At 44.3% G+C, this 13000-nt stretch overlaps 1 protein-coding gene across 4 annotated transcripts in view; it reads right to left on the reverse strand.

The window, feature by feature from the left end:
• The window catches only part of pum1 (pumilio RNA-binding family member 1), a 32865-nt gene that overhangs the window by 3007 nt on the left and 16858 nt on the right, over positions 1 to 13000 (reverse strand). For 2 of the 4 annotated variants that reach the window (XM_074613559.1, XM_074613558.1), the window contains exons 9-22: positions 12866 to 12959; positions 12136 to 12234; positions 11848 to 11990; positions 11274 to 11412; positions 10645 to 10779; positions 9819 to 10118; positions 9397 to 9639; positions 6672 to 6942; positions 4541 to 4670; positions 4189 to 4323; positions 2716 to 2853; positions 1220 to 1345; positions 900 to 1021; positions 563 to 755 (exon numbers count right to left, since the gene is read on the reverse strand). In XM_074613559.1, coding sequence (XP_074469660.1) covers positions 563 to 755; positions 900 to 1021; positions 1220 to 1345; positions 2716 to 2853; positions 4189 to 4323; positions 4541 to 4670; positions 6672 to 6942; positions 9397 to 9639; positions 9819 to 10118; positions 10645 to 10779; positions 11274 to 11412; positions 11848 to 11990; positions 12136 to 12234; positions 12866 to 12959 — 2268 coding nt within the window. Of the gene's footprint in view, positions 1 to 562; positions 756 to 899; positions 1022 to 1219; positions 1346 to 2715; positions 2854 to 4188; positions 4324 to 4540; positions 4671 to 6671; positions 6943 to 9396; positions 9640 to 9818; positions 10119 to 10644; positions 10780 to 11273; positions 11413 to 11847; positions 11991 to 12135; positions 12235 to 12865; positions 12975 to 13000 lie in introns of all 4 variants that reach the window. The other 2 variants (XM_074613557.1, XM_074613556.1) reach the window with 1 other exon arrangement.

Below are 13000 nucleotides of genomic sequence, written 5' to 3' on the forward strand. Positions count from 1 at the left end.
AGTTGGCCAACCAGGAAGTTAGCATCGCCCTGGTTCTCTGAACAAGAAGTCAACGGGATTTTTCCAGTGAGTTTTGTATTATTGCAGAAAATAAACTCTGGCAAACAAACGTTTATGATACTTGCACGTTTTGTTCAGCAAGATAATCTCCACAAATGAACACCACTTTTATGATTTTTGTGTGAAGTATGAATGCAATCACACAAGCTAATGTTAGGCTTTAAAAAAACTACACTACGGTCGCATGAGAACGAGTATACACAACGAGGCTCTAAAGGCGGACGAGTCGGCGTGATGACGTTTAATGGTCTCATTTAACCACTTGTTAGCAACCGCCTTTTTTAAGACACGTAAACGCTTCAAAATTCACAAGGGGGATATTTACTGATGTATTTTATGTCGTAGAACAAAGCTGATCATTTCAATACAACATCCACCAGTGAGCCACATCTGTCTAGGGCAAGATTTCAGTTTGTACCACCAAAATAATTTGACTTGAAGAGGTTTGGAACAGCCTCCATTATCCCAGCATTTTGATGGGTGCCTTCCTCTCGCCACCTACCTTGTGCATTACGATCTTGCGCTGGGTAGGCTCGGCCACGTCGATCATCTTCTGCACCACGTAGTTGGCGTACTGGTCCTTCATCATGGTGTATAAGGCACTGTGGGGGCCCTCAGTCAGGCTGCACACCTCGTCTATCAGCACTGCCCGTTCTGCCCGTGACGCATGGGTCACACACTTCTCCACCACATTACTAGAAACAGGAAGGAAGGTGTGAGCGTGAGGGTACATTTAAACGAAGAGTAAGGGGGAAAAAAGGTCTGTGGAGATAGGAAAGAAACCTGTTTTAAAGAAGGAGTGAAGATAAGACTGAAATGTTGTTAGTTGTGGATTTTACCTGGCAAACTTGTGCTGGCTGAGTCCCAGTACATTGCCTCTGATCTCTGCCACTATCTTGCTCTTATCCTCAGCTCGGCCGTGCTCCAAAACGTGCTGGATCACATAGTTGCCGTACTGATCCTAAATAAAACAAACCGCACAGACACATTGAATAAAACGTGAGGACGCCAGCTGGTGCTTCTGACGTCACATCAAACACGCAGCCAGCTTCAAAAATCTGGACTGAGAGACGCTTTATTTGAGCCAACTCGAGGTGTCACTATCCTGAAATACAGAACTGGTGGAAGAAGAAAGACAGTGCTGGTTTGTGTGTGTTACCTGCACCAGCTGCTCTGTGTGTTGATGGAGCTCCTCCAGTATAGGCAGCGTCTGTTCAGGAAGGCAGTGTTCGAGAATGCGCTGGATGACTCGGCAGCCATAAGGGTGAGTGGAGAGGGCAAAGACCTGAGAGACGCACATAATTACACACGTTTACTTATTCAACCCATACAGCAAGTAGTCCTGGAGCGCGGTGACTTGAATACGGCACTAATTCACCTTTGTTCAAACTAGGGCTGTTCAAAATGTACCTTAAAGGGAGATTTGTCAAGTATTTAATACTCTGATCAACATGGGAGTGGAAAAATGTGCTTGCTTTATGCAAACATATGTATATATTTATTACTGGAAATCAATTAACCAAACAAAACAATGACAAATATTGTCCAGAAATCCTCACAGGTACTGCATTTAGCATAAAAAATATGCTCAAATCATAACATGGTAAACTGCAGCCCAACAGGCAACAACAGCTGTCAGTGTGTCAGTGTGCTGACTTGACTATGACTTGCCCCAAACTGCATGTGATTATCATGAAGTGGGCATGTCTGTAAAGGGGAGACTCGTGGGTACCCATAGAACCCATTTTCATTCACATATCTTGAGGTCAGAGGTCAAGGGACCCCTTTGAAAATGGCCTTGCCAGTTTTTCCTCGCCAAAATTTATCGCAAGTTTGGGCCGTTATTTAGCCTCCTTCTCAACAAACTAGTATGACATGGTTGGTCATGAATTCCTTGGATTTTCTAGGTTCATATGATGCCATCTTCACTTTAGCTTTAAAACTGAGCCCGCTATAACCTAAAAATCGCAAGTTGCTTTAATGTGTTAAAGAAATTAGTGACGTTAAAACAAATTTGCTTTAACGCATTATTATCGCGTTAACTTTGACAGCCCTAGTTCACACTGTTTTCACTTGAAAGGCACAGAAAGTCTCTGGGATTAAAGCTCCAAATGATCACAGACATACTTTCACACACCTTGCCCACCCCTCCAGGGAAGGTGAAGGCAAATTCCTGACATGCTTTTCAGCTACACAAACAAATCGTGTAGAAAACATGCAGCTACACAACATGCAAATGTGTCACACATCAGTGATTTCTACTGTCAGAGCATCGTGACGACTCCTCAAAACAGAAACCTTTCATTAGCATCCAACAAAAGGTGCATGCACGGACACAAAATCTTTCTTTTAACACTTTATGCTAATGTAACATTTAGCTGGCGGATAGAAGATGGCTGTTGCCACTGGGCTGAGGTTTCTGTTGCCATGGCAACGTACCCTGTCCCTGGAAGAGACTGAGTAAGTGTGTCTATGTACTTTTGGAGGTGACAATATGCTTACAGCCTCAAGGCAGCGACAGTGTGTGTGTGTAGACAAGTAAATGTATGTGTGTGTGTGTGTGTGTGTGTGTGTGGATGTCGGCCAAGCACCGGCAGGCTTCAGTGATTGAATGTGGAAATATTTTGCGAGTGTGCGCTCACAGAGGGGACCCACCTGTCCCTTAAAGGCGTCTATGATGAAGTGCAGCGCGTGAGGCTGGACACACTCGATACACTTCTGCACCACGTGGTTACCGTTCTGGTCCTTCACGCACTTCAACACATGGCCGTCCAGCTCCCGCACCATCTCGCTCTGCAGGGAGGGAGAGGGAGAGGAAGAGGGAGAGGAAGAGGGAGAGCAGAGCAAGAGGCAGAATGTGGAGAGGGACATGTAATTGTTTGTGAGAAATCAAATATTGCCTGAAAGCATTTTCCAAACTCTTCTTCATTTTTCACAGTGGCTCACAGCCCAACAAATAACACTGGGCTTTGAACAGCTGCCCTGGAGAAATCTATTGAAGTCCATTAAGGAGAGATGGATACCTTTCTCTCTCACACACACACACACACACACCCTTACCTTTCCACTGAATTTAAGCACAATCGTTTCCTGTTGATATTCGGCTACATTTATCTTAACACCTGCAGTTCAACATTTGCATATAAACTGTGGTATCATTAGCCCCATTCATTGTTGATGACAGAGTGCCTGCAAGCAACCTGCTGCGACACGAGGCAGCGCCAACATAAAACCCATAATGGAGATGAAAAATGCCATTTCAGCGTGAGGAGCGCACCTCTTTATCGATGCAGTATTCTGCTATATAAACAGAAATTAGTGATCCATGAGCAATGCTCCCTCATTCATAACTGACTTATGAGTGCATGGATAATAGATTTAAAATTGAGACATACAAAAAATATTTAGCAATTTTTTTCTTACAGTGACAAACCAAAATCACAGCAGGGTTATGACAGGAAAGGTTTGATTAAGGTTGTTTTCACACATGACTGCATGTTATGATGAATAATGGTAAAGACAGGACTGTACAGAAGCTCCCAGGTAACTGGTACGAATACATAGTGCAAACGTCGGGCAGCGTACTGTGGGGTCGCTTTCAAACACTTTTTAATGGAGTTAATGAATTGACAAAGTACACAGAGTCCGATACAAGCACAGCAGTTTTAACAGCTTTTGACTTGTTAATCAGGGAAAATATACGCACTGATGTGCTTCTATACATGACCTTAAATACAGCTCAATAAGATCGCTTCCTGAACAGATTTCACAATCAGCAGATGGATTTATTAGTAGTTAGGCTTTTGAAATCAAGCTAAAATCACATATCTGCTATCATAAAATCCTGTGGTTGGTTTGTTTGCTTTCACACCAGAAAACGAACCGCACCAGACTCCACTTGGAAGCGAACCGAGACCCACGGTTTCAGGCGGACCAGAGTTTGATTTTTTAGTCCAAACCAGGGTTTGACTGAGCTTTCACACCAGCCCAAACAAACCGTACTAGCCGGGCAAACGGACATGAGTTTGTTTTAACATAACCAAACGGGTTACGTGTGAAAGTACAAAGGTACAGTCTGTTTGCTTTGTTTATACTTTCACACACTGCAAAGAGATCTAGTGTACTTACAATGACCTGCTGATCAGAGGGGATGAACTCCAGAGCTTTCTGAATGACCCTGCAGCCGTACATCTGCAGGGCCAGAGACAGCACATGACCCCGGATCCTCTCTGCCAGCGCCAGCTTCTGGTCCAAGCTGCCGAACTGAAACAAACGCACAAAATAAGCCTGTAAATCCTCTAATCCATTTGATAATACACGACACAATGCCACCTACATTACACAGGACACACAGGCCACAGAGCACATAAACATCAGGTGCAGTTCTAGAGAATCAATGACTGAAGCGTCCCTATTAATTAAAACTTGATGAATCAAATCAAGTTTTGTACACTTCGATGATCCGACTTTTCACACACACCTCAAAGAACTTCTGGATGACGTAATTTCCAAAGACATCCACCATGAGCTGGTAGGCCGCCTGCAATATCTCACTGAAGACAAGCTGGCGCTCCGCTGAACTGGCTCGCTCCAATTTCAACTGGATAAACCTGTTAGAGACACAGAGGATATGCATTATATTAACCACAGATACCTCTTGTTTTGTTATTCTTCAATTTCATTTCCTTGGCTTTGGCAATGTATAAAAGCCTCTTGACAAAGAACACAGCCGACTTAGTAAATACAGTGGATTCGCAAAGTTTGGATGAAGACAAAGACATATAAACACATCAGACAGTGACAGAGCAATAAAGTGAAACAAATGTACAAAGACAGAGAGAGAGAGAGCTGCTCCTATATCTTTAACCTGAGGGAACAGTCAGACAAAAGGAGATGAAATTTAGAGTGGAAAAATGATGAGGAGAAGTAAGTGAGCAGCCTGTGAGGTGAAGTGATGGATGCCAGGCAAAAAGCAGAGATGAAAAGGACAGTGATGTTGAAGAGACTGAGGAAAGAAAACATCTGGAACGTGTAGACTGGACGTCATGGTGTATTAATAGATCATTTCAGTGGAAAAGTGCATGTGAGGCAGGGCTGGTTCAACCCAGACAGACCCAGAAACCAGGACCCCAGAGTGGCCTCCAGGGCCCCTGCCCCCAAATTAGCCCAAAGTTTGTAAGTAGAGCCAAAACCCTGCTGTCAGACTCGGACCATAATACAGTCCACCTCATCCCTACTTACAGAACTGTTCTCTAATGTAGCACAAACAAAGACTGTAGACCTGCAACGATTAATCGATTAGTTGTCAACTATTAAATTAATTGCCAACTGTTTTGATAATCGGTTAATCAGTTTGAGTCATTTTCTACTAAAAGAAAAGTCTAAATTCTCTGATTCCAGCTTCTTAAATATGAATATTTTTTCTGTTTTCTTTACTCCTCTATGACAGTAAACTGAATATCTTTGAGTTGTGGACAAAATAGTGATGTTTCCTAAAGTAATTCGAGATAAACTGGAGAAGGGATTTGTGCGCACAGTAGATCAGTGCCGAGTCAAAGTGAAAACACTTGGACAGCAATATATCAAAGTTCGTGATTCCCGCATAGAAGTGACAGCTCTGGAGACGAAAAAGATAAATTCACTCCTTCGTACACATCCCTCAGCTAGATATCTTTTTTTTTGTTGGTCCGCTTTACTTTTTGCAGTGTGAAACCGAACCAGACTAAATAGAAAACTAACCAAAAGTAGCAATTTCACTCTGATTCGGACTAGACAAACGGATTACGGCTTGTAAAAGCGCCCTGAGAGTACACATTCAGAATTCCTGCATTGCAGAGTGGGGACGCCGTGTTTGAATAGGTTGCAAAAACGCGGGCATATACGGTCGTGTCTAGAAGGTAACGCACAAGTTCCGAAACTCTCGCGAGCCGGTTGAGGTTAGGCGTTGACCCCGAATGGTTAGGATAGGTCGTCAGGCATCGAGTCTCGCGAGAGTACATGTTTTCCCAACTTTATTCTAAACACGACTAGCATATTACAGTCATTGAATTTGTAATGAAGTTGCATTATGGGAAATGTAAGACCAGTGTTTCAAAAATATATATATATATAGGGCGCCTGGGTTAGCTCAGTTGGTAGAGCGGGCGTCCATGTATCAAGGCTTGGTCCTGACCGCGGCGGCCCGGGTTCGAATCCGGCCTGTGGCCCTTTCCGCATCCACTCTCTCTCTCTCCCCCCCCTTTCAAGACTCTATCCACTGTCGTCAATAAAATTGGAAAAATGCCCCCAAAAAAATAACTTTAAAAAAAAATAATAAAAAAAAAAAATATATATATATATATATATATATAAAATACAGGCTGACACAGATTACAACTAAGATTATATTAGACCATCTTCCAGGTTCATTGCAAGTCACACACAGTGCTAAGCTCACTGTGAATAGGGGTCTGTCGCTATTCAATTTTGATGGTTTGTTGTCTTACACTATATTTTCCATCTGAGATGAAAGGCTCTGTAGTCCAATTGGGATCTACTTGCAAGGCAGTGATGTTTTTTGGTGCCCTGTATTTAACCGATGTGTTTTAGGCTCAATTTTTGTGCACGTGTACCTGCTGCCGTGCTGGTCCTGGCTGAACTCCATGATGTGGCCAGCGATGTCTCTGAGCTGCAGGTTGGGGTAGCGGTTGTTCCTGAAGTCCTCCAGCAGGCGGCTCCGACCCGACGGCATCACGTCCGACATGCCGTAGCGTAGCCGTGACGACGGGAACAGCTGACTGCTGGGTGAAAAGAGGGAGGAGCCTGAGCTGGCGGCGCTGCGGTACTTGGCCTCTGCTCCTGGAGCTGCAGAGATGAAGCGCCCGCTGCCATTGGTCAGGCCTCCTGCGGGGTCAGAGAGAGAGAATGGGGAGGAGATTGTTACAACTCTGAGTCAAATAGTCCAAAAGTGCTCAGACTAAAAAAAAAGCTCCTGAATTAAAGGAAATCAAAACAGGCCTGAACCAAAAAGACCATGCAAGATATTTATAAAAAAAACTGAAAGTCAATAATTTGGGTACATGCACACCTTTAAGTCCTACTTGTGGACAGTTATTTCAAATCTGCTTTTGTTTTTGCCTTTGTGCATGGTAATGTTTAACAGCAGGGGGAAAATTAATTTCTCCCTCTTGCAATGAATTTCTAAAGCTGCTGCAATGATTACTTGCATGGGTTAACAATATTTTTTTAATTGATGACACTGCAGTACTAAAAAACATAGCACTGGATGGCAGCACTGTCTCAAATATTAAGCTGGCCAACACTAACAACTCTTATCCTTTAATGCAGAGGTTGGAATAATTTGCCAATGCCTATCTTTTACACTTCTACATGTGAAAGAACAACACAAAGGAAATGTATTAGACGCGTATTAAACATAAGTGCACCATCTCAACACAGAATACCCATAAAAACAATGCAACTGACATTTGACATGATTTGTAACCTGGTGATATACAAATATTCCAGTTAGTGTTTGTACACAGTGCAGCTGAGGATATTCAGCAGTTCAGTTCACATCTGGATAGTATGACACCTCCAAAGACTGCCAATTGCTAAATCCAGGTAATCAGTCTATCACAGTCATTATGAAGCCTCGACTTGACTCTGTCAGTGTGTTTGCTTGTTGTTTCATCACACTCAAGTGTTACACTTCAGTTTGCCAACTGTCAATCACGGAACAACACACAGGAAGCAACAAAAGTCTGTCGGTAATTAATCCCTCAAAACATGCTGCCTAAAAAATCTGCTGTCACATTTAAGTCTTTTAGTTTGGAAAATCTTGTTAACTGGAACTGCAGCTGATTTTGAGCTAGGTACGACACGACAGGCTTCGCGCATCTGCCGAGCCTAGGCTGGTGACTTTTTTGACATAACACCAGCAACATGAAGGAGATCAAATTCTGTAAAGGTGGGAAGAGGCACACGTGTTTGTTAACTAGAAAGTTCATGTGTTTTTTGGGGTAACGAGACAAGACGGGCTTCCGTCAGCCAGTGTATTGTAAGCCTAGCGGCCCGTAACCTTAGCAAGCGTGCGGTTCAGAGAGAGAGAGGGATGGAGCGTCTGACTGGCGTTGAGTTTGAAGTTATCAGTAACGTTATAGCTGTGAACGTAGCAGTGCAGTGTGTGTACAGTTTAGACTGTCAGTGAATAAATGCTACAACTCCTCAAGACACAAGCAAAGTTCCTGTGACTTGCTTGCCACCTGCTGATTAAAGCGAAGGGTGTTACTCGGGCACAGTTCGTCGATTCATATTCGAGTCCACTTGGAATGGTGGTCTCGAGTGTGGTTCATGTGTACTCGGGTACGGTTCGCATCAGGTGTGAAAGCCAACCGTACCAAAACACAGAAGTGGACTGCTAGTCAACGGCAGTAACGTTAGCAGTCAGCAAGAAAGGGCAGGCTTTTTTCAACACCGCCGGTCTCCTCCGAAATCTGTAGCCTATATGCAGCATGCGCCGATCTCATCCTCTGAACTGTACGGCCATGAGTGATAAATCAGGAAGGTAGACGAGAGAGTCCTTAAAATATATACTATAGTAGGCATTGGGGTTGAGCCATGTTCGTTTTTTTGTTTAGCTAATATAATGGTCTGCCTCTGAAGAACGAGAGCCGCTCAGCGGGCAGAGCGAGAGAGACAGCGGGTGAAACAACGTGTAGATCCGGCATATTTTCACATCAAACTCTGTGTAATAAACTCTGTTTATTTTTGACCAAACCAGAGTTGGTGATTTTTGGAAACAACGACGGTTTTGGTGAGTTTTATTTTGTTTCTGTCAAGTTTGAATGAGGTGTTTTATGGTGCTCCGCCACTAGAACAGCTGATCTCATTATAAACAAATACACGTGGATGATGACGCAAGTGTACTCGGGTACGGAAGTATAATATTAAAACGCCCTTAGTGACAAGCTGCGAGTAGTCATTCCAGTGTTGTTAACTATCAAACTGATTTGGAAATTTTTACACCGTCCCAACTCTATGTGGTGCATATCAACACCATCTAATTTAAAAATCCAGATAGGTCGATGTGTTAAGCTTCAGTAAACTGATGCTGCAGTGAGGCTCATGGAGTCTTCACAGCCGTGTCCTCCACATGCTCAACAAAGGTTTTTGAAAACAATGGGACAATCAACCGACAGGTGCAGTAGATTATACCAACTGACTGTAGATTCTGGCACGTAGACATAGAGCTGGCTTTGTGTTTGGCAAAAAAGCAGCAGCGCCATTTCCATCGAGTCACTAAGTAGCTACTCAAGAGGCATTACTGTGAAACAAAACACAATCAATGACACTTACCAAGATTGAGGTTGGATGAGGAGCTGTGATTGGACAGGGAAGGAGGGGGTGTGAGGGAATGGGAGGGGCCCTGGTTGGGTAGGGGCATGCCCACGGGGCCAGGGGAAGGACTGAAGCCCAAGGTGCCGTTATAGAAGCCTCCGTGGCCGATTGGGGTGAGGCTGGAGGGCGTGCGTTTGTACAGCTCATTGTTGCCTGTCAGGGAATCCCGCCTGGAACCGCTGCCACCACTCGAGTTGGCCACTAGAGGGAGACAAAGATAGAAATCAGATCATGGTATCTGGAGGAACAGTGAAATGTTAACCTACTGTTCTTTGTTTAACAATTAATAGCTACATTTTAGTGTACTGCAAACCACCAAAACTCCAGCTAACCACTCTGATAGACTCAAGCATAAAGGTGGAGGAAAGGTGTATTCCTACCTGCAGTGCCGAAGCCTCCCAGCGTGGCCCCCAGTGAGGCACCGAGGGAGGAGGAGGCTTGCTGGCTGAAGCCCAGGGAGGCAGAGCCTGGTCCGGGCTGGCCAGAGCCTTGTGAGAAGAGAGAGGAACTCTGGGAGGAGGAGCTGAGGGAGGAGGATCCGTAGAAGGAGCTTCCTCCCAGAGCGCCACCGGGGCCGCCCTGCTGCTGAGGCTGCTGGGACGTCATGGCACGAAACGGACCGTTGGCCCCACCGCCCAGACCGCCGTTGGCACCACCTGCGGAGGCTGCTGCTGCTGCAACTGCAGGGAGGGACGACAGAATAAGTTATTTACCAGTTTCCTTTCTGGCCCACCAAAGTGTCCTTTCTAACAACTCTGAGTAATTCAATTAAAATTTTATTTCAGACTCACAAGAGGGTCCATAGCAATTCAAAAAGAAAATAAGATAAGAAATAAAATGGTCATATAAACAGTAAATACTTATGAATTTCATTTGGCCAAGTGTCACAAAGATTCTTAAGTAGATGCATTTTAGGGAGACCACTAACAATTAATATAATATAACATATATGTAATGCAAACCCACATTCCCCGTACTAGTGTCTAAACAACACTGACTCATGGGAACCGGCTAGACATGAAGGTACAGTCTCATAATCTCTTAATTGCCTGTTCTGGATAAATGGGACATTGAGAACATGTTCTTAAAGACCACAATGTGAAATCCGTTGTTTTGTGTGCATGACATCCTTCTTTGTCCTGTTGGTAGGAGTGAACAACAGAGACAGACCAGACCTGTGAGGCTTTATGTGCATCGCCGTCTTACCTGCTTGTGCTGCGGAAGGGGATATGATGACGGAGGCAGGGGCCATGAGGCGGACTGGGCCGCTCCTACCTCCAGTGTTGACCACCAGGGCCCCTGTCTGATCATAGTAGGCTGCGGGGGCCAGAACTGGGTAGCCTGCAACAAAGGAATATTCAGAATGAAGACCTAAATGGATTTTTAGCATGTCCGTTCTTTCATGTAGCGATGGGTGGTTGTGGGTGATTTCAGTTGTCACTGGCTGAACAGCTTTATAACTAAAGCCCTGTTCAGACCTTGTGCACTACTCTATCCCGCCGGTAGACAATAACCTTTTATTTTAATGTTAATAAAATGTACCCGTATTCACAAATACGTAGGATGTTATGTCACAACGTCTGCTCTATTAGCCGTGTGTTTAATACCTGTTTATTTGCATATAGAGCGGGGAAGTGAGATCCGATCACAAGTGGTCACTCAAGACGCCATGTGGAGACGCATTCTAATCCCAGGTGTGAATAGACGTACTTAAAGCTGTCCACTTGTGATCGGATCACCAAAGACGCACGTCAATGCCAGGTCTGAACAGGGTCTAAGATATCGGGAAATTGGAAAGAAATGAAACCAGAGTGTCTGCAGAGGGTCAAACTCACCGGGGACTCCTGCTGCTAACCCCTGCCCAAAGGCAAGGGCTGAGTTGACTGCTGCTGCTGCAACCAGCTGGTCATTCTGCTGACCCTGTTGACCTTGGCTGGGGGTCAAAGGTCGCTGGTTGCCCCCAGCACGCATCACCTTTACAAAAATGAAGGGAAACAAGAGGTATTTGAATTGTCTTCATCAATATGCAAATTAATACAAAAACGGTGCAGAGAACCTGCGGTGTGCTGTAGACGTAACTTTCTATCACGTTCACAGTCTCCTCTAGTTAACGTCTAAAACAATGTGCCCACACACAGAGAGACAAATGGTGGCATGTAATAAATAGCCAGGATAAGAGCGCATTCCTTTAATTAGCATAAGCATATATGAGCACTGCAGGAGTAAATAAACAGCAGCAGTTGGTTTATAATCTACACAGGCTGCTAAGAGTGTTCTGCTTATAGATCCACGTCCAGCAGCACTAACACTGAAGGCACTTCTCAACTGGCACATAAGGAGAGTTCTGACAGAAACATCTTGAGCCTCTGGGAATCAGCATGCAAGTTTTTTGGCGAGCAGCCGACTGACCTGCTGTTGGTTCTGCTGGCCCTGGTTTGCCGCCTGCTGATTGGCCGAGTTGTTGGCTGCAGCAGCCTGCTGCTGGAAAAGGTTGGCAGGGTAGACCCCCCAGGGGGTCACACCGTAGTACTGGGGAGGCATCACTGCCGGACCTAGACACACACAAATATACAGGTGAGATAGGACGACTGTGTCTGTGTTTAAGCATGTCCTTACTGTGGGGAATTAATTAACATGAGTGTCCTTCCAACAGCTTCTAAACGGAGCTCATGGTCAATTTAAAAACACACGTCTCACCGAGTGTAGCTGCTGCTGCTAGTCCGGCGGCGTAGGGGTCCGTCCCCGGTGGAGCAGCACTGATGATGTAAGGATTGGGCACAAAAGCTGGGGCCAGACCTGAGAACACAAGGAGGGAAAACGTGAACCAGGGCCAAAAGGTTTTACATAACACATGGAATAATTTCATTGAAATATTGTACTTTTTACTCTACACTACATTTATCTGCTCGCTTTAGTTACTTTACAGATTAAGATTTTACAAAGAAAACATGTGATCAGTTATAAAATATGATACTGTGCTAGAGATTAAACTATCCAACAGTACATAAAGAAGTTACCATGTGCTCATCCTCCACCTGCTATCAAATATTAAAATACTATAATTATTGGAGTCTTACTTTTGGCCGGACATTTCAGGTGAAGTTACCTTTGTTTTTTTAACTTGCAAATAAATGGCTTAGATAACATGATTCCTGTGTAAAATCGGGTGGTTGCACTTTCCATTCTGTTGTAAAGCTGTGTATAGTGATGTACGGTGGTTAGCATTCCCATCACTACTAAACTAGTGAGTAAAATGTTATAAATCAATAAGATTGATGGCAAAAGCTACTAAAATAAGAAAAATGTTGTTAAAAAAAAATGAGAATTTTCCTTTAATTTGTGTTAAGAGGACGCTGACTGTGACAAATGAATGAAATGTAACAAACTTGTCAAATAACAAATGAGATGTTGACTCTCTCTCTCTTACCAATGTGAGACTGCTGTGCTGCTGCCAAGGCGTACTGCTGTTGCTGGGCTGCTGTTAACTGCTGCACCGCCAGAGCGTTGTTTCTCTGAAACAGCTGCAAACGACAGAACTACGGGTGAATCACACTTTAATCTC

Source organism: Sebastes fasciatus, chromosome 17, assembly GCF_043250625.1.
Source record: "Sebastes fasciatus isolate fSebFas1 chromosome 17, fSebFas1.pri, whole genome shotgun sequence".
In the NCBI taxonomy this organism is placed as follows: domain Eukaryota; kingdom Metazoa; phylum Chordata; class Actinopteri; order Perciformes; family Sebastidae; genus Sebastes; species Sebastes fasciatus.